Source organism: Syzygium oleosum, unplaced genomic scaffold, assembly GCF_021117445.2.
Source record: "Syzygium oleosum isolate NSW1041296 unplaced genomic scaffold, Sole_v2.1 Sole_v2.03, whole genome shotgun sequence".
Classification (NCBI taxonomy): domain Eukaryota; kingdom Viridiplantae; phylum Streptophyta; class Magnoliopsida; order Myrtales; family Myrtaceae; genus Syzygium; species Syzygium oleosum.
Window position 1 is genome coordinate 5,750,726 of NW_026607487.1, and position 21,465 is coordinate 5,772,190.

Sequence of the window (21,465 nt, forward strand, 5' to 3'; positions counted from 1 at the left end):
AACTCCAGTACTTCACTCACGCAGCTCATCCATCGAAGGCCATCGCTAGGGTTGCTCCGGCGAACCTCTCCGGCAGCACCTCCCGAATCCACCTCTCCTCCTCCACCGGTAGCAAGAGCCGCGGCGTCATGGGAGACTCTCCCGCTCGCAGTCAGATCATCTTGTGTTCCACTTCTCTCCAGAACAACAGGGTTCCTGCCTCGGCGGCGCCGGTGATCGGCACCGGTATGTTATAGGAAGTTTCACGATTGTCGGATTCGAATTCGATTGAGTGCTTTGGTTTGATGGTGTGTTGGTGTATGTGTTGTTTGTGCTCAGGTGGTCGGATTAGGGAGGTGAAGAGGGTTACGAAGGAGACAAATGTGTCCACGAAGATCAATCTGGACGTGATCGGGGTTGCCAATAGCAGCACCGGCATTCTCGTTCTCGATCACAGGTTGGATGTGAGTAGCATATGCGGTCGGCTTTAGCTTTGTTTCTGCTTTTCATGGCAAGAGTTGGAGGGTAATAACTTATATCGTGATAACTTTGTCGCGCACTTGATTTGCTATTGATAATGAAAAAAAATTTAACGGACTAATTATTTCAAGCGATTATGTTTCGAAAAATATTTTTAAATCATTTATTTTTCAATAAATAAACCAAGAAAAAGTGTAAAATTACGAAACTAGAGGTCAAGGATGAGTTTTGAGCTTGATGGACAATGATAAAAAAAAAAAAAAGAGGAGGCAATGATGGACTTGCGTTTTGGATGACTATTTATTTTCATTTTTTATGGGCCGATCCGGGCCATACTTGGCTAACTCACGGCCCGTACATTTCCTTGGCGCCAAGTGTTTGTTGGGTCAAATTTCCCAATCAACGCCGCCATGACCCAAAAGATCTTTTTCCGTTGCAAATTGAGGCGAATCTCTTCCTACCCAAAAACGGCGCGTTTTAGTTCCTCCTTCTGTCGTTTCGCTCTTCTAGGCCATTCGAAGCCGATTTCTCCGGCTCTCCACACGCGAACACCAGCACGGATGGAGCTCCCTCTCCCATCTCACCTCTCCTGCAACTCCACTCCCTCGGCTCAACCGTTAAAGGCCGTCGCTAGGGTTTTTTCAGCAGCGCCTCTTGGATCCGTCTCTTCTCCTCCGCCGGCAGCAAGAGCGGCGGCTTCATGGGAGACTCTCCCACTCGGAGTCCGGTCGTCTCGTGCTCCGCCTCTCTCAATTACAACGAAGCTCCTATCCCGAAAGCGCCTGCAATCGAAACTGGTACGTTACACGAAGTTGTCTCGATTGTCGGATTTCGAGTTTGATTTGAGCGCTTTGGTTTGATGGTGTTTGTGTGCTGTCTGGTGTTTGTGCTCAGGTGGTCAGATTGTGGAGGTGAAGAGGGCTACAAAGGAGACAAATGTGTCAGTGAAGATCAATCTGGACGGGATCGGGGTTTCCGATAGCAGCATCGGCATTCCCTTTCTCGATCACACGTTGGATGTGAGTAGTATATGTGGTCGGCTTTAGCTTTGATTTGCTTTTGGGATTGGTCAGTTCTTGTATATTATTTGCAATTTATATTGTTCATGGCAAGAATTGGAAAGTAACAACCTAAACTTTAATAGCTTCTTCGGGCACTTGATTTGTTATCTTTTGATTTATCTGGTGCGCATTTTAATACTTTGGCTCGTCGAGAGAGAGTTAATCATGCACTAGCTGGAATTATAGTGCTATTGCTCATACGGTGTGTTAGCCTTCCGAGTTGGATCGGTCAAGCTAAGTGTTAGGGTTGGTTTCAGTCGGCTCTTCCTGAGTCGGCCCATACTTTGCCGACACTCGGCCCATATTTGGCCAACACTCGACCCATACATTTCCTTGATGGCACGTGCTTGTTGGGTCAAATTTCCAAGTCAATGCCATGGCCCAAAAGATCTTTCTCCGTCCCAAAATTGAGGTGAATCACTTCCTACCTAAAAAACGACCTGTTTTAGCTCCTTCTCCTATCGTTTCGCTCTTCTGGCCATTGGAAATAGAATGGAGCTCTCTCTCCCATCTCACGTTGCCTGCAACTCCAGTACTCTACTCTCGCGGCTCAGCCATCGAAGGCCGTCGCTAGGGTTGCTCCGGCGAACCTCTCCAGCAGCGCCTCCCGGATCCGCCTCTCCTCCTCCACCGACAGCAAGAGCCATGGCTTCATGCGAGACTCTCCCGCTCGGAGTTCGATCATCTCGTGTTCCGCTTCTCTCCAGAACAACAGGGCTTCTGCCCTGACGGCACCGGCGATTGGCACTAGTACGTTATAGGAAGTTTCACGATTGTCGGAGTTGAGTTTGATTGAGTGCTTTGGTTCAATGGTGTGTTTGTGTGTGCTGTTTGTGCTCAAGTGGTCGGATTGGGGAGGTGAAGAGGATTACCAAAGAGACGAATATGTCCATGAAGATCAATCTGGACGGGACCGGGATTGCCAATAGCAGCACCGGCATTCCCCGTTCTCGATCACATGTTGGATGTGAGTAGCATATGCGGTCGGCTTTAGCTTTGTTTCTGCTTTTCATGGCAAGAGTTGGAGGGTGACAACTTCTATCGTGATAGCTTCGTCGCGCGCTTGATCTGTTGTCGATAATGAAAACATTTTTTAACGGACTGATTATTTCAAGCGATTGTGTTTCGAAAAATATTTTTAAATTATTTATTTTTCAATAAATAAACCAACAAAAAATTGTACAATTTCGAAACTAGAGGTCAAGGATGAGTTTTGAACTTGAAGGACAATAACAATAAAAAAAAATGAAGACAATGATGGGCTTGCGTTTTGGACGACTATTTATTTTCATCTTTTATGGGCTGATCCGGCCCATACTTGGCCAACTCACGGCCCCTACATTTCCTTGGCGCCAAGTGCTTGTTGGGTTACATTTCCAAGCTGGTCCGAGGTTTCTGCGTTTGTCTGTCGAATCCAAGCAGAGCCCCCTTCCCCTTCCCCTTCCCTGCCCCCCCTTCCTCGTCTGTCTGCCGTCGAGCTGAGAAAATGAGCGAGGCGGAAGCGGAGTACTTCTCCAAGGACTTCGACTGGGACGACCTCAAGAACGACGTGGAAGCCGACCCTTCTCTCCGGCATCACTTGCTTCCCTTCCCACCGACCTCTGCGCCGATCCCTCCGCCGCGGGACGTCTCCGGCGCCTGGGGCGGCTTCCACGCCCGTCACCACACCGGAAAGTTCTTCAAGGTCTCGCGTTTTTTCTTGTTTCCCCACGTCCCAAGACTTTGACCTTTTTGATCATTTTTTTTGTGATTTAATCGTGGCGGTTCTTTTCAACGTTGATGGGTTGTGTCCGACGTCAGTGGGCAAACGGATTAGCACCCATTTGAGTGTGTGGTTCGTCTCTGGTCTTGGCCACGCCGGGTTGTGAAAGATTTCTGTGTTTGTTGTATTGTGTAGGAGAGAAGGTACTTATTGAAGGAGTTTCCTGAGCTCGTTTCGTGTGGGAAGAAGAACACTAAGGTTTTGGAGGTGGGCTGTGGCAATGGCAGCACCGTTCTTCCCATTTTGCGGTAATTTCGATTCGGTTCTCGACCCGACCCCCCCTTCCTTTTTGAAAAGGAGGAATGCTCCTGTATGTGATGATTAAAGTTGCAAACTTTGGGACTTAGAAATCGGGATGCTGTCATGTGACGTAGATTGCGTGTTGTTCTTGTAGTGGGAATGAGGATGTCGTCGTGTATGCTTGCGATTGTAGCGGTGAAGCTCTCGAGTACGCGAAAGAGATGGTCGACACGTCGAATGTGGCCTCGATTGAGCGTCGCTTTCATCCATTCCTTTGCGACTTCTCTCTCGATGGTTTCCCAATGTGGTTGGCTTGTGGTCCATGTCGAGAGACTTCTCTACACAAGCATTGTTGCTCTTCAGGTTTCTATAACTGCTGATTCGCCTAAGTTCCTACCATTTGTTTAGGGCTTGATATAGAGATGCGAAATGCAAGTTAACTTTTTGCTATTCAGAAGCCGAAGAGAAAACTGAAATGCCCTTGAGGGGATTCGATCTGTCCAAAGATAGCTCTTGTCTTGGAGGTGTGGACTTCATTACCATGGTATGCATGCTTCTGTAATTTTCTTTTTGTGGGGTAAAGTATAGGGATATCAAAACTTTCTTAACATTTACAGTGCTTGCATGATGTTTCATGTAGGATTTAAATTAATCTCATATGCTAGCTGTGCAGAAAAGAACAATTTGAATCCCCATATTGCAATAAATGCCAAACTTAGTCATTTAAACATATGCATGTTTCAGTCTTTCCATCATTTTCCACTGTAAATGGTGATATGACGGCATTAATGTTTGATCAATGCTTACATTGACATCCTCCATATGTCATCTCATTCAAAACACCATGTCACTCATGATGACAGTCATTGTTTGATTTCGTTCTGTGTCTTGTAGATATTCACTCTATCCGCCATACCATTCCAGATGATGCCAAAGGCTCTCGCTGAGTGCTTCTGTGTTCTAATACCTGGTGGATTGCTTCTATTCAGAGACTATGGTAATGGACATGCATATGAAGCTCTTAACTACAGGGTCTTTGGTTTGATCTTGATTTATATATCGTTTGTTCATTATGGTGGAGTTCTATACTTAACTTCATCGTGTCTGGGTGATGAATCTCAGGTCTTTATGACATGACTATGCTTCGATTTGAATCGGGAAAACGAGTGGGATTCCGTGAGTACATGAGATCAGACGGAACTCGGTCTTACTTTTTCTCCTTAGAGATTGTCCGGGACCTTTGCCTTCATGCAGGCTTCATCGAGGTAGAAATTTATATTAATGCAGGGTTATATTGCCATCTGCAAGTTCCGTAGGCAATGTATAAACAACATATCATGAGAAGACGAGAAGCTTGAGTGTATCGTAGGTTGACTGTTGATCAGTGATCTAAGTGAAGTTTAATGTTGTGACTACCTGAGCTCTTTTTGCATCTGTCTATTTGAAGATTCTCTTCTTTTCTCTTTTTCCCCCTGTCATCTGTTTATGCATGAAGAATGCCAAAATGCTTGACTCTATGGTGAGTGTGGGAGAACTTTGAAAAGGCAGCTCTGAACTTTCAAAGTTCTTTCGGTGTAAGCAGGTGGGTAGTTGCCTTGGACTTTATGCTTCCATAAGGTGGGCTTTGGGCTCAAAGAGCTTTAGAATAGTTTTAGCAAACATCAAAATTTTCAATGAAAGGACTTTGGGAGTCCCGAGCTCCTTTTCAAAGTTTGGGAAAACTTATCCTCAATTTCCTGTTGCATTATGTTTTGTTTAGCTCTTTGTTGGTAAATCTGTTCGAGAAAATTCCTCATGTTGACTTTCCACATATTGCAGCTTGAGGTTGAATATTGTTGTATTAAGTCGCTGAATCGACGGAGTGGGAAGAGCATGCGCAGAGTGTGGGTCCATGGAAAGTTTCAGAAGCCCAAGTAATCTTCAGTCTGGGGACTGAAAAGAAAGCTCTAACTCCTGTAGATATTTTGCTCGATGGCGCGAATCAGTCCTCGCGAGTGGAATGTGCTCCTGGTCAAACAGATAACATTTTGGAAGCCCGAATGATGATTTCACGCTCTCGTAGACAGTAACTTTGCAAGCATTACTGTCGAGCTTGATTTGATATCGCGCCACATTCTCTGTCAGAAGGAGCATCAACAATCTGTCCATGGGCAGGCAAATACCCTCCATCGTTCCTACTTAAATGGATGACCGATATTCTGTGTCCAATTTTGCAGGTTCTTTTACTTCAAATGAATGGCTATCTTATCATCTATTAAACATGCCATTTCTGAATGCGCACCGTGTACCAAGAACACGCCGTGGAATGAAGGGATGCTCATCTTGACAAGGGGCAGGCTTCAATTTTAACGACCTGCTTCTTAGGGAATATAATAAGCTCTGAAGGTTCCTGTAAGTTTGAGTATTGTAAGTTTTCGCTTTCTGATTTCAATTCTTAGTCTCAGTTTGTACTAATGTCGTAGGTATTCCAATCATATTGATTTCATCGAAGCAATTAGTTCAAGATTTTGAAGAAAATATGATTATCCCCGTATATTCGTCGTGTTGGATACATTCGTAAAATTCATTATACTCGATTGGGCGTCATCCTGCTGTACCGATTCGTATACAAGCAGTACACAAGTAGTTAAGCTTATGGCCAAAAAACAAGTTATAGAAGGAGTTGAGGAACATGGATTTGGTTGTACTTGTTTCTGGCCAAAGACGAATTTCCGGACGGGATTCATTTGGCCGGGACATTTGTGACTCGATAAACTCTCGTTCCAATCGAAAGATCAATCTTGATAGTTGGGTGTTCTTAAATCTTGCTTCCGAAAGTTTTTCAAAATGGGTAATGCATGGATATTTCCACGTGGACTGCCACGTCACCATGCGTCGTCCACGTCAACAAATTTAATGGTAAAATTTGACGGAAGCTAATTGAGAATAAATTTATCATAGTTGTATCAGTTGGGGATTTTTGGCGGTCAAAAAATTAATTTGAGATTTTTTGTGGTATTAACTCTTCTAAATATTTACAAAAATTTAAATATTCATGAAATTCAAATCATTTTAGGAACACTATTCATATGGTTGTAAGAGGAGAAGGATGCAAATTCAACTTTAAGAATTTATATTTATTATGTGAGGTATTTATGAGATTACATTACTTGAGACTTTATAAAACGAGCATTCATGTAAGCATGAACATATTGAATTGTCATTTTGGAAAGATCTCGGTGTTTGAAAGAGTGTTTGGATTAATTTCGTAACATAAAAATGAGACATCGAGAGAGATTAGTAAATCGACGATGAAGTACACTATGTGATGGAGAAACATTCTAAAATATCTATACCTTTTTTCCTCGATAATCCATACTAAGTAAAATCAACTTAGCCATACCTAACAGTACTTGTTATATTGATTTGGTTCAAGTCGAACACATAAGACAACAAAATGACCTTTTCTTTTTTGTAATTAAAGAATATTTCAACAGTTGCTTATCTCACTAGCAAAATCGAGCAAACGAAAAGCATTCTCAGTCGCCTGTGAAAATATTCAGATATAAATTATTATCAATAATGAAAAATGATTTTCTTTAATTGATCGTTTTAAACAAAATAAGCGGTCATTTTTAGGAAAACCTTTTCCAATTCATTTATTTTCCGCTTCAACGGAAAAATCTCGTTGCAATGGGCCGAAAGCCTCCAAGAGAAAACTTCAGCCCATCAAGCCCAGCAGAAAACCCTTCTGCTCTGCTCCTCCTATAAACCCCCTCCACCTCTGTCCGTCCATGGCTTAAACCCTAGCCATCTCCTCCCCCGTCTCTCTCTCTCTCTCTCTCTCTCTCTCTCACTAGTCACTGCGACGCCTCTCCGTCGGAGGAACGTCCATTGCAGTCCTCAAGGTTCTCTCTCTCTCTCTGTCTCTCTGTGCAGTTGCTTATGCTGCTGGTTTCGCTCTCTTGTTGCATTGCTGGTCTCTGTTTGTGTGCGAGTGCTGTGCGTGCTTTCATTTGGGTTTGCGGTGAAATGGGAAGAAGGAGGAACGCACATGTCGAAGGCTTCCGGGCGGCTTGATCCAAGCCTGCGGAGCTCAAAAGCTGTGCCACACGAAAGTCATCAATCTTCCTATGCAACCAATCCTCTCGTGTCGTGTTCTTTGGATTCACGGGGGGATTTCGGAGAGGTCGATGTACATTTCCGTTTACAAATCTCGGTGCTGTCGCTTGTGCCTTGTGTTTTTGCTGCAAATGGGTATTTTTAGTGATGAATTTGTTTGTCTCTGGATGCTGGGAGTGACAATGGCTGAAGTGGGGTTACGATGTCTGGTGTGCTCAGTTCAATTAGTACATCGTCATTGGTCTCTCTTTCGGTTTGTTCTCTTCCTCGCTTCTCATTTGCTGGTGGTGCACTGCCTCTGTGTGTGTGTGTGTGTTCTTTGATGAAATTCGTCTATTCCGATGAGCCGTCTATGGGATCTCTTCGATCTCGAAGAGAAGGAAGAGATCTTTGGAATATAGATTCAGAATGTGGCCCTCCGATAAAGAATCAAACCCTAGTTCATATTCCCTCTGTTCTATATTTTCTTGAAAAGAGGCGCTCAACTTACACAGGAAAGCTATGATATTTTAAAGAAATACAAAGAAAAGAGAAGAGGGTGTGGGTGGTGATTTATATATAGCTTTGTATGAGTGTTAAGTTCTCTGTTACTATGCTTTCCCGTACGCCCTCAGCTAGAGGAAAAGATTGAATTTCGAAGTCAATCTGCAGCTTCTCTTTGTTATGGTTTGCGCTCAAATAAAATCTCAGAAATGCCCGTAACTTGCTTTAGTTGCGTTTCGGTACTGATGCAACGATTGGCTCGGAATTTTGATTTGGAAAATTTGGCGAAGAGTGCTACCTCATGTGCATTCCACAGGTTGACTTTACAGAATTTGTTGTGGTGATCTGAGGAAGGCTGTTGATTTGCCTTGTAACTCTTGTTTGGTCTTAAAGCTTGAGATGCTGACTCTAGTTTACTTGCACAGAGGTTGCAGTTGGGAAGCTGTGGCTGGTTTGAAGAGCATGTCGAATCCAAAGGTTTTCTTCGACATATTGATCGGTAAGATGAAAGCGGGCAGGGTTGTGATGGAGCTGTTTGCCGACGTCACGCCCAAAACAGCTGAAAATTTCCGCGCTCTGTGCACCGGGGAGAAGGGGATTGGTAGATCCGGGAAACCGCTGCATTACAAGGGATCGGCCTTTCACCGTATAATCCCCAACTTCATGTGTCAAGGCGGGGATTTCACTAGGGGCAACGGAACTGGAGGGGAGTCTATATATGGAACGAAATTTGCCGATGAGAACTTCAAAATAAAACACACGGGTCCAGGAGTGCTGTCGATGGCCAATGCAGGACCCGACACCAACGGCTCTCAGTTCTTTATATGCACCGCGAAGACCGCATGGCTGGATGGGAAGCATGTTGTGTTCGGGAAGGTTGTGGACGGGTATAACGTGGTTAAGGAGATGGAGAGTGTGGGTTCTGATAGCGGAACCACACGGGAGACGGTTGTAATCGAAGACTGCGGTCAGCTACCCGAGAAAATTGATGGCTAGCACCACCATCTAGAAGGTTAAATTTGAAATGCTCGTCTAGACTGCTTATATCGTTTTGTATGAGCCTCTTGAAATTACTTACGATGCCCGAACCTTATGTCGCAAGAACCATGACGTTCTTATGAAAGATGTTCGATCCATGGGACTGATTGATGCGAGTATTGCGCATCAAGATAATTCAATTTCGATGGCGCGAAAATGTTATGGTTAGTTCATCGAGGTCTTTGATGCGTATCAGAACGATGCTTACAAGTAGGAGAGAACTAGCATGGAGCTCTCACAGCTCACGTCGATTTACCACAGTAACGATACCAACCCTCTTGCCCAAAAAAGAAGAAAAAGCAAAACAGAGGATTACCCAAAGAAAACAACAGGAACAAGGAAAAAGATGTCTCGTGAATTGTTTATGTGATTAGACTCAAGTCACGCCGACGACGCCACGAGATTTGCCAAAGTGGGGAGAAGTGATTTTTTAAGGGGAAAAGAGATAAGCGACACCTCCAGAATTGACATGTTTATTATTTTCAAAGAGTCAAAACGACAGAGAAGGTTCCCCCATAGATGCGAGGGGGGCTTTACGCTATTTTAATTCCCCGGTTCGGGTCTTGTGATGCCGCGAGATGGCGGCGATGCGCACGGTCGGGCTGCGGCGCTGGCGGCACTGTCCCCTATAGGTCATACCCTTGTGACTCCGACGTCCGTCGTCTTGAGAAACGGTCGTGGTGCACCGAAGATAGATATCTAGCGCTCGCGGGGGAGTAAGAAAAATCGAAATCGAGGAGAACTACTAATTTGGCCTAGGTACTATTTGCCTTTGTCCAATTTTGGCTTTCGTACTTTATTCGCGACAGAATTGATCTCTAGACTCACTTCCGGATGCAATTTTTTCGCGATGAACTTTGTAAACAAACAGTGCTAACCAAAGTGTCGGATATCAACATGTGGTATCGAAACCGGAACGAAGAAACCGATGACCCCGAGCCTCGGAGCATCGGACTCGTGAACGTTACGATAGAATGGAACCGCTACTCCTCCAATTATATACACAAATGAAGATACCATAGTCCTAAAGAGGAGAATCGTTTACTTTAACATAACTTCCATTCATGATCTAAACAAATGTAATTCCATCCACAAAAAAAAGATTTGAAAAGGATAAACCCTCGGCTCTCTCTCCTACCTAAAATCTCAAGAAGCGTTTGTTTATAATTTGCTTATCCTCCGTGTTTACTTTCTCTTGAAGCAAGCGCAGAAGAAGACTAGTTTAGCTCAGCTCATCCACCGTGAATCCTTCCTGACATGTGGATCCCCTCGGACAAGTGTCGCCACCTCGGACTTGTTATTTCTCCACGGTGGAATCCCTAGTGGCACCCAATATTTTCTCGGAGGAGAAAAGAGCAAAAGGATCGTTCTTGCACTGTTTTTTCAAAAAAGTTCGCCACGTGGAGGGTTTTCTGGGCTTCGTGTAGAGGGAGACCGGGGCACGTTTGTGGAAGAACGGACCGTATGTGGAGATGGCAGCGGAGGAAGAGAAGGAGGAGGAGGTGGTGGTGCCAGCGGCGGCGGCGGCGGCTGAGGTCGGTGCAGGAAGAGAAGGCCATGGGCCAAAGTTTAGGGTGCTTAAGCAAAAGATGAATGGCACCATTATATAGAGTTGTCAACACAGAGTGGTTAGACTTTTTCTCGTTCGTGTCACTACGTATTCTAAAGTTGACGGGTAACATTTAGAAACGATCGACTCCACGTGGGAAATTGAAGGAACCGCAAGGTACAGCTTCCTCCAATTGCGTGACAGAAAACCCTAGTTTGAAAATCCTTTTTCTTCAGGGTTTGTCCAAGAAAGTCTATGTAATCGGATCGAAATTGATGATAATGAAAAGAATAGCCAGATCATTGGTACGCGCAATTTCTCTTTCATCATTTGATCCTGATGCCAAAGTCAGTTCTACACACTAATCATAATTAATTATTGGAACCACAAAAAAAGCAAAATTAAGCAACGGAAATTGAAACGGCATATTCTCTATGGGAAAAGTATCAAAAAAGTCGGCAAAAGTACACTACAAGTGTCATAACTTGTGTACGGCGATCACTTTGGTGCCATAACTTTTTTTCAGATCACTTTGGTGTCAAGTCGGAGGAAAAGAGATCACTTTAGTGCCAATTTGGCCGGAAATCCGATGTGGCATTTTTTATTACTTTTTTGACGCCGACGTGGCTTGCCGGAGGCTGAGTCAGCGTGTACAGTCAGCATTTTTTATTTTAAATAATTTTTTCCAGCGTGTACAGTCAGCATTTTTAATTTTAAATATTTTTTTTCCTTTTTTTTTTTCTTCTTTCCTTTTTCTTTTCTTTTCTTTTTTTTTCTTTTCTCCCCTCGCCGGCCGGTTGTCGGTGGTCGGCTGGCCACCGGCGAAGCCCGGGAAGGGCTGGGCGAGGCTTGCCCATGGCCGGCGAGGGGCAGCCTCGCTAGATCCGGGCGAGGCGACCCTCGGGCGACAGGGCGAGGCCGGCCCTCGCCGGCCCAGCGAGGGCGACCCTCGCCGGCGTCGGGCGACCCTCGCCGGCGTCGGGCGAGGGAAGCCCTCGCTGGGCGGGCGAGGGTCGCCCTGGCCGGCGTCGGGCGTGAGCGAGGAAGCCCTCGCACGGGCGGGCAAGGGTCGCCCTCGCCGAGTCGGGCGTGGGCAACCCTCGCCCGACGCCGGCGAGGGCGACCCTCGACGGAGTCGGGCGACCCACACCGGCGTCGAGCGAGGGTCACCCTTGCCGGCGTCGGGCGAAGGTCGCCCTCGCCGGCCTCGCCTGTCGCTGGCGAGGGTCGCCTAGCCCAGATCTGGTGAGGCCGCCCCTCGCCGGCCATGGGCAAGCCTCGCCCAGCCCTTCCCGGCCGGCGAGAGAAGAAAAGAAAAAAAAGAAAAGGAAAAAAGAAAAAAAAATATTTAAAATTAAAAATGCTGACTGTACACGCTGGAAAAATTTATTTAAAATAAAAAATGCTGACTGTACACGCTGACTCAGCCTCCAGCGAGCCACGTCGGCGTAAAAAATTAATAAAAAATGCCACGTCGGATTTCCGGCCAAATTGACACTAAAGTGATCTCTTTTCTTCCGACTTAGCACCAAAGTGATCCGAAAAAAAGTTATGGCACCAAAGTGATCGCCGTACACAAGTTATGGCACTTGTGGTGTACTTTTGCCCAAAAAAGTCCTAAACCTTTTGCGTTGATGCCAATTTAGTCCTAAACTTTTTTTTATGCCAATTGAGTCCTAAACCTTTTGCATTTGTGCCAATTGAGTTCTAAATCTTTTTTTGGTGCCAATTCAGTGCTAAACCTTTTGCATTGGTGCCAATTGAATCTTCAATCTTTTTTTGGTGCCACTTGAGTCCTAAACCTTTTGCATTGGTGCCAATTCAGTCCTAAACCTTTTGTATTGGTGACAATTCAGTCCTAAACCTTTTTGAGCTAAATTAACTGGAAGGACTGAATTGGCACCAATTAACCGGAAGGACTGAATTGGCACCAATATAAAAGGTTTAGGACTGAATTGGCACCAATGCAAAAGATTTAGGGCTGAATTGGCACCAATGCAAAAGGTTTAAGACTCAAGTGGCACCAATGCAAAAGGTTTAGGACTGAATTGACACCAATGCAAAAGGTCTAGGACTGAATTGACACTAATGCAAAAGGTTTAAGACGGAATTGGCACAAAAAAAAGGTTTAGGACTAAATTGACACCAATGCAAAAGGTTTATGACTTTTTTGACACTTTTGCGTATTCTCTATATCGGAGGATTAGTCATATAGTTTAGAACTTGGATTTTGGGTTACGAATTCAGAAATCCAATTGGAAGGAAAAGAATACCAAAAGAGTTGGTCACTAATTTGTGGTTAGCTGATTAAGACCTAACATTTCCATGCAAGAACATCGCGAGATAAAAAAAAACGGTAACTGGAAGTTGTCCGATCGAAGCATATTATTAAACTTCCATTGATATGTCTCTGGCTAGTTTCATTACATCAGTATCAATGACAATGACAGTACACTGGGAATATACTGATGTGAATGTTCTAGAATTCTTGTTTTGATAAAATCGTTAATAAGTTAATAAAAAAAAATGGAATGGTGTTGGACGTTTCCACTCTAATCTCTCAGAGTATATAATTTTCTTCAACTCTCATGAGGTCCCGTGGCTGACTGAACTTTTGCCGACTATTCAGTCAAATGCACTTTATTTAGATATGGTTGACCGCCTAAGGGCTCGAGCCTCGCGGTTTGGAAAGTTTTGCTAGGCAACAAGTTGATGGTGTAGTGCGCCGAAGTGACTTTGCCGAATCACTTGTTCCTTCTTCATGTAAGCCTAGAATTCATGCCCACGAAGGCGGGTGTGCTTCTATCGCATTTGAGTAAAATTTACAAGATCATTGAAATCACAAAGATGCTCAATTATTCACTCCCATTTCCCCCCCCCCCCCCCCCAATATCTTTTCATTCTTCCCATTTCGACCCCCAATTCTCCATGCTTATATAAACAACACTCCACCTCTCTCCCCACAACAAGAACTCCATATCTTGCTTTCCTTTCTTATCATATCTTCTTCCTCAAACAGAAGCTAAAAAGCTCCGACTCTCTCTGCTCTGAGTATCGGCAATGAAGTCCAGTAGCATTTTATGGCCTGCTTTCTTCTTGATCCAAAGCTTGTTTCTGCAACACATCAGTTGCCTGGCGCCCCCGGACCATAGCTTAAGGAAAGAGACACGGAGGTTGCCGCCACCTCCATCCGTTCTCGACCATCCCATCCATCAACGTCCTCTCCCACCACAGGCCCCGCCTCCGCTGCTGCCGGAGGCAGCCACATGGGGACCTCGGCAGCTGTATGACTCAGGGAGGCGTAGGCCGCCTCCACCTCCGCCCATTCACAACGTTCCGATCCATCAAGGCGCTCTCCCACCACAGGCCCCACCTCCGCCGCGGCCGGAGGTGGCCACATGGGGACCTCGGTAGCTATATGACTCGGGGAGGCATAGGCCACCTCCGCCCATTCACAACGTTCCAATCCATCAAGGCGCTCTCCCTCCAAGGCCCCCCACCTCCGCCACAGCCGGAGGCGGCCACATGGGAACCCCGGCAGCTGTATGACTCGGGGAGGCGTAGGCCGCCTCCACCTCGGCCCATTCACAACGTTCCAATCCATCAAGGCGCTCTCCCACCAAGGCCCCCACCTCCGCCAAGGCCGGCGTCGCCGCAGTTGCCACATTAGAGCACAAGCATATATTTATGAAGAGAAGTTCATTTGGTCGGGACATTTGCGACTCGAAGAACTCTTGTTCCAATTGAAAGATCGATCTTGATAGTTAATTGGGTGTTCTTAGATCTTGCTTCTGAAATTTTTTTCAAGATGGTAATGCGTGGATGTTGAATTTTAGACAATCACAGAAGAAATAACACACAAGAATTAACAAGGTTCAGCAATAAGCTTACGTCCTCGGACAAATCTCTCACGGTGTTTCTCTCCTTTTTGTCGTGAGTTTTGCTTTGCCATTATTCTTTCTTTTATACAGAATTAGGTTGTTACAACAAAGGTAACAAGCAACCTGAAATAGGAAAACACTCCTAAATAGGTAGTAAGATAAAAAAAATACAATATTGACAATATCTCTTTTCCTAGAATAGGAGATCTAATCCCGCAACACTCCCCCTCAAGTTGGAGCGAAGACATTGTCAAAGGTCAACTTGTCCACCATATCTTGGAATGCTCCTTTGGGAAGAGCTTTGGTGAAAATATCCACAAGCTGATCTTCACTACGAATGTAAGGAGTCTCAATTGTCTTATCTTGAACCTTCTCCCTCACGAAGTGACAATCCACCTCCATGTGTTTAGTCCTCTCATGAAAAACAGGATTAGAGGCAATGTGTGTTGCTGCTTGGTTGTCACAAAACAACTTTGTAGCTTTAGTCGTAGTCTCACATCCCAATTCCTGAAGCAATAATCGTAGCCATACAATTTCGGATGTTGTGGTAGCCATGGCCCTGTACTCGGCCTCTGCACTAGAACGAGCAACAATATTTTGCTTTTTGCTTTTCCAAGTAACAATATTTCCACCCACAAATGTGCAAAAACCTTTAGTAGATTTCCTATCCACAGGATTTCCTGCCCAATCTGCATCAGTATACCCAACAATCTCTGTGTGACCATTATTCTTCATCAATATTCCTCTTCCCGGTGAAGCTTTTAAGTACCGAAGCAGGTGGTTTATCAATTCCATATGCCCCTGTGTTGGATTCTGCATAAACTGACTCACATAACTGACAGAATAAGCAATATCAGGCCTAGTAATGGTTAAGTAAATTAGCCGTCCTACTAGTCGCTGAAATTGGCCAATATCTTGTAATGGTGTATTATTAGAAACAAACTTACTGCTATAATCCATAGGTATATTGGCCGGTTTGACTCCAAGCTTGCCAGTTTCCTTTAGCAAGTCAAGAACATATTTTCTTTGCGATAAGAATATTCCTCTGTGAGAACTTGCCACTTCAATACCCAAGAAATACTTCAATTTGCCAAGATCTTTAATATCAAATTCCTTGCTCAAATGAAGTTTGAGTGTTTCAATTCCAGATGAGTTACTACCAGTAATAACAATGTCATCGACATAAACCAGAATGACAACAATACCTTGATTGTCGGCTTTAGTAAACATCGACGAGTCTGCAGCACTTCTTTTGAGGCCGAACTTGATGAGTGCCGAACTGAGCTTACCGTACCAGGCTCTAGGCGACTGTTTAAGTCCATATAATGCTTTCTTTAATCTACACACAACTTTATCCTTATTTTGCAAGGGATGTCCTGGAGGAAGATCCATATACACTTCTTCTTCTAAATCTCCATGAAGGAAGGCATTTTTTACATCCATCTGAAACAAAGACCATCCACAATTAACAGCTACTGAGACAACAACACTCTTACCGTGTTCATTTTTACCACTGGTGCGAAGGTCTCTTTGTAGTCTATCCCATATGTCTGAGTGTATCCTTTGGCAACAAGGCGAGCTTTATATCTCTCAATAGAACCATCACTATTATACTTGATTTTGTAAATCCATCGACATCCAATAGTGTTTTTCTCCTTTGGCAATTGTACCAACTCCCAAGTGTGATTACGATCCAAGGCTTGAAGTTCATCTTTCATGGCGTCAATCCACACACCTTTATCCTTTGCTTCCAAGTAGCTAGTAGGTTCCTGTTGCTCCTCAATAGCAGATAAAAAACTGAAGTGGTTATGAGAAATTTTGTCATACCCAATAAATTTCTGGATAGGATGATGAACAGTGTAATAAGTGGAGAAATCCCGAAGACGTGTTGAAGGTCGAGTAACACGTGATGACCTTCGAAGTGAAATAGCTGTTGGCACCTCTTCTGCTGCATTTTCATTCATTATACCCTCAGGAACAACTTCTGGATTAGCAGCTGGGAGGGCATCACTGTTAGCGGTGATATCAGAATCACATGAGTGGTCATGAACCACTTCTGGGCATGAGCTTGCAGAACCTGTAGGACTCCTGACATATGGCATCTCCTCGGGCGGTATTGGGACAGGAACAAAATCAAGAGAGAATTCTCTATAGTCATCAGTGTACTCCCCCTGAGTTTGGTTCCTGTCAGAGAAGAACATGTGAGCTTCATCAAAAAAACACATCACAAGAGATATATACTCGGTGGGTACTCGGGTCGTAACACCGGTAGCCTTTCTTGACGGAGGAATACCCAACAAACACACATTTCCTAGCACGAGGATCAAGTTTACCATCGGTTTGAGAATGAACATAGCAGATGCACCCAAATATCCTCAAATGAGAAAGGTCGAATTTCCGACCATGTAACACTGCCATAGGGGTCGTGTAGCCCAAAACCCGACTAGGGAGTCGGTTAATTAAGTAACAAGCCGTGAGAACAGCATCGGCCCAATAGGTTTTTGGCAAGTGACCGGAGAACAATAAAGCCCGAGTTACTTCAAGAATATGGCGATTTTTTCTTTTAGCAATGCCATTCTGTTGAGGAGTACCAACACAGGAGGTCTGATGAAGGATGCCCAAGTTGTGTAAAAATTTTGAAACTGTTGATTAGTATATTCAGTGCCATTGTCTGTACGGAGAACTTTCACAGCAGTTTTAAACTGATTTTTTACCATGCTGCAAAATTCTTGAAAGACACGAAGAACTTCAGTCTTTGACTTAAGAATATAAAGCCAAGTAGCTCGAGATTTATCATCAATAAATGTGACAAAATAGTGAAAACCTTCCTTAGAAATAATAGGAGAACTCCAAACATCAGAATGTACTAAACCAAACAATTCAGTACATTTATTTGTGCTAAGAGAAAAAGGCAGTCTATGCTGCTTAGCAAAGTGACAGGGATCACAAGTGCTAGAATCATGACTGAGGGACAAGTCAAGAATACGGAGTACGCGATCAGAGGGATGACCCATGCGCCAATGCCATAAGCGAGACGTGTCGGCAACAGCCTTACTTGCCATCGAAACTGCAGGGTGAGACTCCAACATGTACAACCCATTCTTCAGTGTGCCTTCACCAATCATCCTCTTGGTAGTGCGATCCTGGAAGAGCACCTTTTGCGGAGTAAAAATAACATTGCAATTCCACTGTTTAGCACACTTACTGACTGACATCAAATTAGATGATAATGTAGGGACCAATAAAGAGCTGTCCACTCCCCGTAGTAGGAACTTGCCCACCATTAGCAATAGTAATAGCAGGATGTAAGCTACTTGAAGTAATATTAGATAATACATAGGGAGAATGACACATGTGGTCTGTGGCCCCAGAATCAACTATAAACTGAGTGTGAGAAAGAGCAGAATTAGCATATACATTACCCGAAGCCTTAGCAAGATTTGCAGTGTTCGAGGTGGTAAAAGAAGCTTCTCCACGACCATGGGTGCAAGTAATTCTTGGACTTGAAGTGCAAGAGATTCCAACCCGGGTCTGAAATTCTACCCCATTACTATGCACTACAATCTGAGCATTCGGACCTCTGTCTTTGGCGGGACGAAGGTGTGGATAAAGAACCCAACAACGGTCTTTAGAGTGCCCATCACGATTACAGTGATCGCAATGAAAGCGAACTGATTTCTTGGATTTTCCCTTGGCAAAACGCACACTGGACACCAAAGCACTAGACTCACCTTGCTGATTTTTTGGTGCGGCACTAGTGGTGATTGTAGCATTGTGGGCCAAGTTTTCCCCCATGGCCGTGAGTGGAGGTGGAGCCAAATTCATGACCTGCTTGCGGGTCTCCTCATTTTGTACAGTAGAGCACACCGAATTGAAGGAGGGAAGCACGGGACTTGATAAAATTTGTTTCCTGGTATCTTCAAACTCAGGCTTAAGACTTGCCAATAACTGAAAAATTTTGTCTTGCTCTTCTCTTTTGATATAATCAGCAATATTTTGGGTGGCAGGTCGATATTGGCGGAGTTCATCCCATTGTTTTTTCACGTGACCCAGATGTTCAGTAAATGATTGATTCGCACCTTGCTTGGAATAAGCCAAACCTTGCTGCAATTCAAAAATTCGAGAAGAATTATTAGCTTGGCCATACATCTCATCGAGAGATTCCCACAGAGCTTGAGCAGTATCAAAATAGGCAAAGATCTCATATATTTGAGATTCCATAGAATTGAAAAGCCATGTCATGACATTGTGATCATTGGCTTGCCATTCCTCAAAAGAGGGATCAGATTCTTGAGGAATTTTTGTTCGACCAGTGATGTGACCCAATCGAGATCGTCCACCAAGGGCAATCATGACGGCTCGGGACCACGGCAGAAAGTTCCTCCCATTCAGCAACAAGGATGTGAGTCGCTGACTGTGTGCCTTCTGCACAACGGTCTTTGATGACTCCGCAATAGCTTGCTCTTTATCACCCATGACTCAAAGCAAATAAAAAACAACAACCAATGGGAAATTGCAGCAATCCGTGTTGAAGCAGTGTGCAACAATAACACGAGCAAGCCACCAGAAAATCAGTAGGATGTAACCTGCTCTGATACCATGTTGAATTTTAGACAATCACAGAAGAAATAACACACAAGAATTAACGAGGTTCAGCAATAAGCTTACGTCCTCGGACAAATCTCTCACGGTGTTTCTCTCCTTTTTGTCGTGAGTTTTACTTTGCCATTATTCTTTCTTTTATACAGAATTAGGTTGCTACAACAAAGGTAACAAGCAACCTGAAATAGGAAAACACTCCTAAATAGGTAGTAAGATAAAAAAATACAATATTGACAATATCTCTTTTCCTAGAATAGGAGATCTAATCCCGCAACAGTGGATATCGTAGAATTTGATTTTTGATGGCTGAATTTTTTCGAGGCGATCCAAAGTTGTTACCTAGACAATTTTTGGAAGAGAGGAAGACCATCGTGTTACTTCAAAAGTTAGTTCTACAAAATGATGTTTCTTGCAATTGCAAATTATGTTTGACCCGTTTGGATCCCCATCTAGCAAAAGAATGCACGTGCTTGCGTGCTCGAAAAAAAAGAATGAAAAAAGCTCTAAATATTGGCAAAAATTAAATACCCATGAAATTCAAATCATTTTTGGAAAACTATTCATATGGTTGTAAGACGAGAAAGATTCAAATTCAACTTTAAAAATTTATGTTTGTTATGTAAGATGTTTATGTGATGGAGAAAGATTCCAAAATACCCAAATCTTTGTTCCACGATAATACATACTAAGAAAAATCAACTTAGCCATACCTAATAGTGCTTATTATATCGATTTGTTCAAGTTTGAACATATGAGAAAGCAAAATGAGCTTTTCTTTCTTGAAATTAAAGAATATTTCAACAATTACTTACATTACTAACATAATCGAACAAACGAAAAATATTTTCGCTGGCTACAAAATTATTTAGACACAAATTATTATCAATGATGAAAATATTTTCATCAATCGATTATTTCAAACTATACAGGGTGATCTTTTTTAAAAAAATATTTTTCAATTCATTCGTATTGTGCGAAAAAGTCACAATGGGCGTAAAAGCCTCGAGAAAAAACTTCAGCCCATCAAGCCCAACAAAAAACCCTTCTGCTCTGCTGTCCTGTAAACATCTCCCTCCGTCCGTCCATGGCTTAAACCCCAGCCATCTCCTCCCCCCCTCTCTCACTAGTCACTGCGCGACACCTCTCCGTCGGAGGAACGTCCATTGCAGTCCTCAAGGTTCTCTCTCTCTCTCTCTCTCTCTCTCTCTCTTTATCTGCAGTTAGGTATGCTACTGGTTTCGCTCTCTTGTTGCATTGCTGGTCTCTGTTTTTTGTGTGGGTGCTGTGCGTGCTTTCTTTTGTGTTTGCGGTGAAATGGGAAGAAGGAGAAACGCACATGTCGAAGGCTTCCGGGCGGCTTGATCCAAGCCTGCGGAGCTCAAAAGCTGTGCCACACGAAAGTCATCCATCTTCCTATGCAACCAATCCTCTTGTGTTCTTTGGATTCAGGGGGGATTTCGAAGAGGTCGATGTACATTTCCGTTTACAAATCTCGGTGCTGTCGCTTGTGTCTTGTGTTTTTGCTGCAAATGGGTATTTGTAGTGATGATTTGTTTGTCTCTGGATGCTGGGAGTGACAAATGCTGAAGTGGGATTACGATGTCTGGTGTGCTCATTTCAATTAGTACATCGTCATTGGTCCCTGCAGGCTGTATGTGTGTTTCTTTGATGAAATTCGTATATTCTGAAGAACCGTCTATGGGATCTCTTCGATCTTGAAGAGAAGGAAGAGATCTTTGGAATATGGATTCGGAATGTGGCCCTCCGATAAAGAATCAAACCCTAGTTCATATTCCTGCTGTTCTATATTTTCTTGAAAAGAGGCGCTCAACTTACACAGGAAAGCTATGATATTTTAAAGAAATACTAAGAAAAGAGAAGAGGGTGTGGGTGATTTATATGTAGCTTTGTATGAGTGTTAAGTTTTCTTCTACTATACTTTCCCCCGCGCCCTCGGCTAGAGGAAAAGATTGAATTTCAAAGTCGATCTGCAGCTTCTCTTTGTTATGGTTTGTGCTCAAATGAAATCTCAGAAATGCCGGTAACTTGCTTTGGCTGCATTTCGGCACTGATGCAACTCTTGAACTCGGAATTTTGATTTGGAAAATTTGGTGAAGAGTGCTATCTCATGTGCATTGTGCTGGTTGAATTTACAGAATTTGTTGTGATGATCTGAGGAAGGCTGTGGGTTTGCCTTGTAACTCTTGTTTGGTCTCAAAGCTTAAGATGCTGACTCTAGTTTACTTGCACAGAGGTTGCAGCTAGTAAGCTGCGGCTAGCTTGAAGAGC

The 21,465-nt window shown here is 43.8% G+C and overlaps 2 protein-coding genes across 3 annotated transcripts; both read left to right on the plus strand.

Annotated features, from left to right (window-relative positions):
* Window positions 1-2,787: 2,787 nt before the first annotated feature.
* On the plus strand, window positions 2,788-6,157 carry LOC115681028 (uncharacterized). Of its 2 annotated transcripts, XR_008816245.1 has the most exons (8): window positions 2,788-3,204; window positions 3,418-3,530; window positions 3,677-3,885; window positions 3,978-4,066; window positions 4,417-4,519; window positions 4,645-4,787; window positions 5,341-5,587; window positions 5,739-6,157. XR_008816245.1 is itself a non-coding variant. In XM_030604885.2 (7 exons), the coding sequence occupies exons 1-7, from the start codon at window positions 3,007-3,009 to the stop codon at window positions 5,437-5,439; spliced, it is 954 nt and encodes a 317-aa protein (XP_030460745.1). In that variant the 5' UTR covers window positions 2,788-3,006; the 3' UTR covers window positions 5,440-6,157. The 2 variants fall into 2 exon arrangements, 1 of the variants encoding a protein (XP_030460745.1); XM_030604885.2 differs by having other exon boundaries at window positions 5,341-6,157.
* A 1,127-nt stretch (window positions 6,158-7,284) lies between these two features.
* On the plus strand, window positions 7,285-9,154 carry LOC115681029 (peptidyl-prolyl cis-trans isomerase CYP19-3). Its single transcript, XM_030604888.2, has 2 exons — window positions 7,285-7,409; window positions 8,532-9,154. Exon 2 carries the CDS (start codon window positions 8,569-8,571, stop codon window positions 9,100-9,102), a length of 534 nt encoding a protein of 177 aa, XP_030460748.1. The 5' UTR covers window positions 7,285-7,409; window positions 8,532-8,568; the 3' UTR covers window positions 9,103-9,154.
* Window positions 9,155-21,465: the final 12,311 nt, after the last annotated feature.

Excerpts from the sequence above, each read along its gene's own strand:
- LOC115681028 (XM_030604885.2), top strand. The coding sequence starts at position 3,007 with ATGAGCGAGGCGGAAGCGGAGTACTTCTCCAAGGACTTCGACTGGGAC. Across the intron at positions 4,067-4,416 it reads GTGTGGACTTCATTACCATG|ATATTCACTCTATCCGCCAT; the intron begins GTATGCATGCTT and ends TGTGTCTTGTAG. Across the intron at positions 4,520-4,644 it reads GCTTCTATTCAGAGACTATG|GTCTTTATGACATGACTATG; the intron begins GTAATGGACATG and ends GATGAATCTCAG.
- LOC115681029 (XM_030604888.2), top strand. The coding sequence starts at position 8,569 with ATGTCGAATCCAAAGGTTTTCTTCGACATATTGATCGGTAAGATGAAA.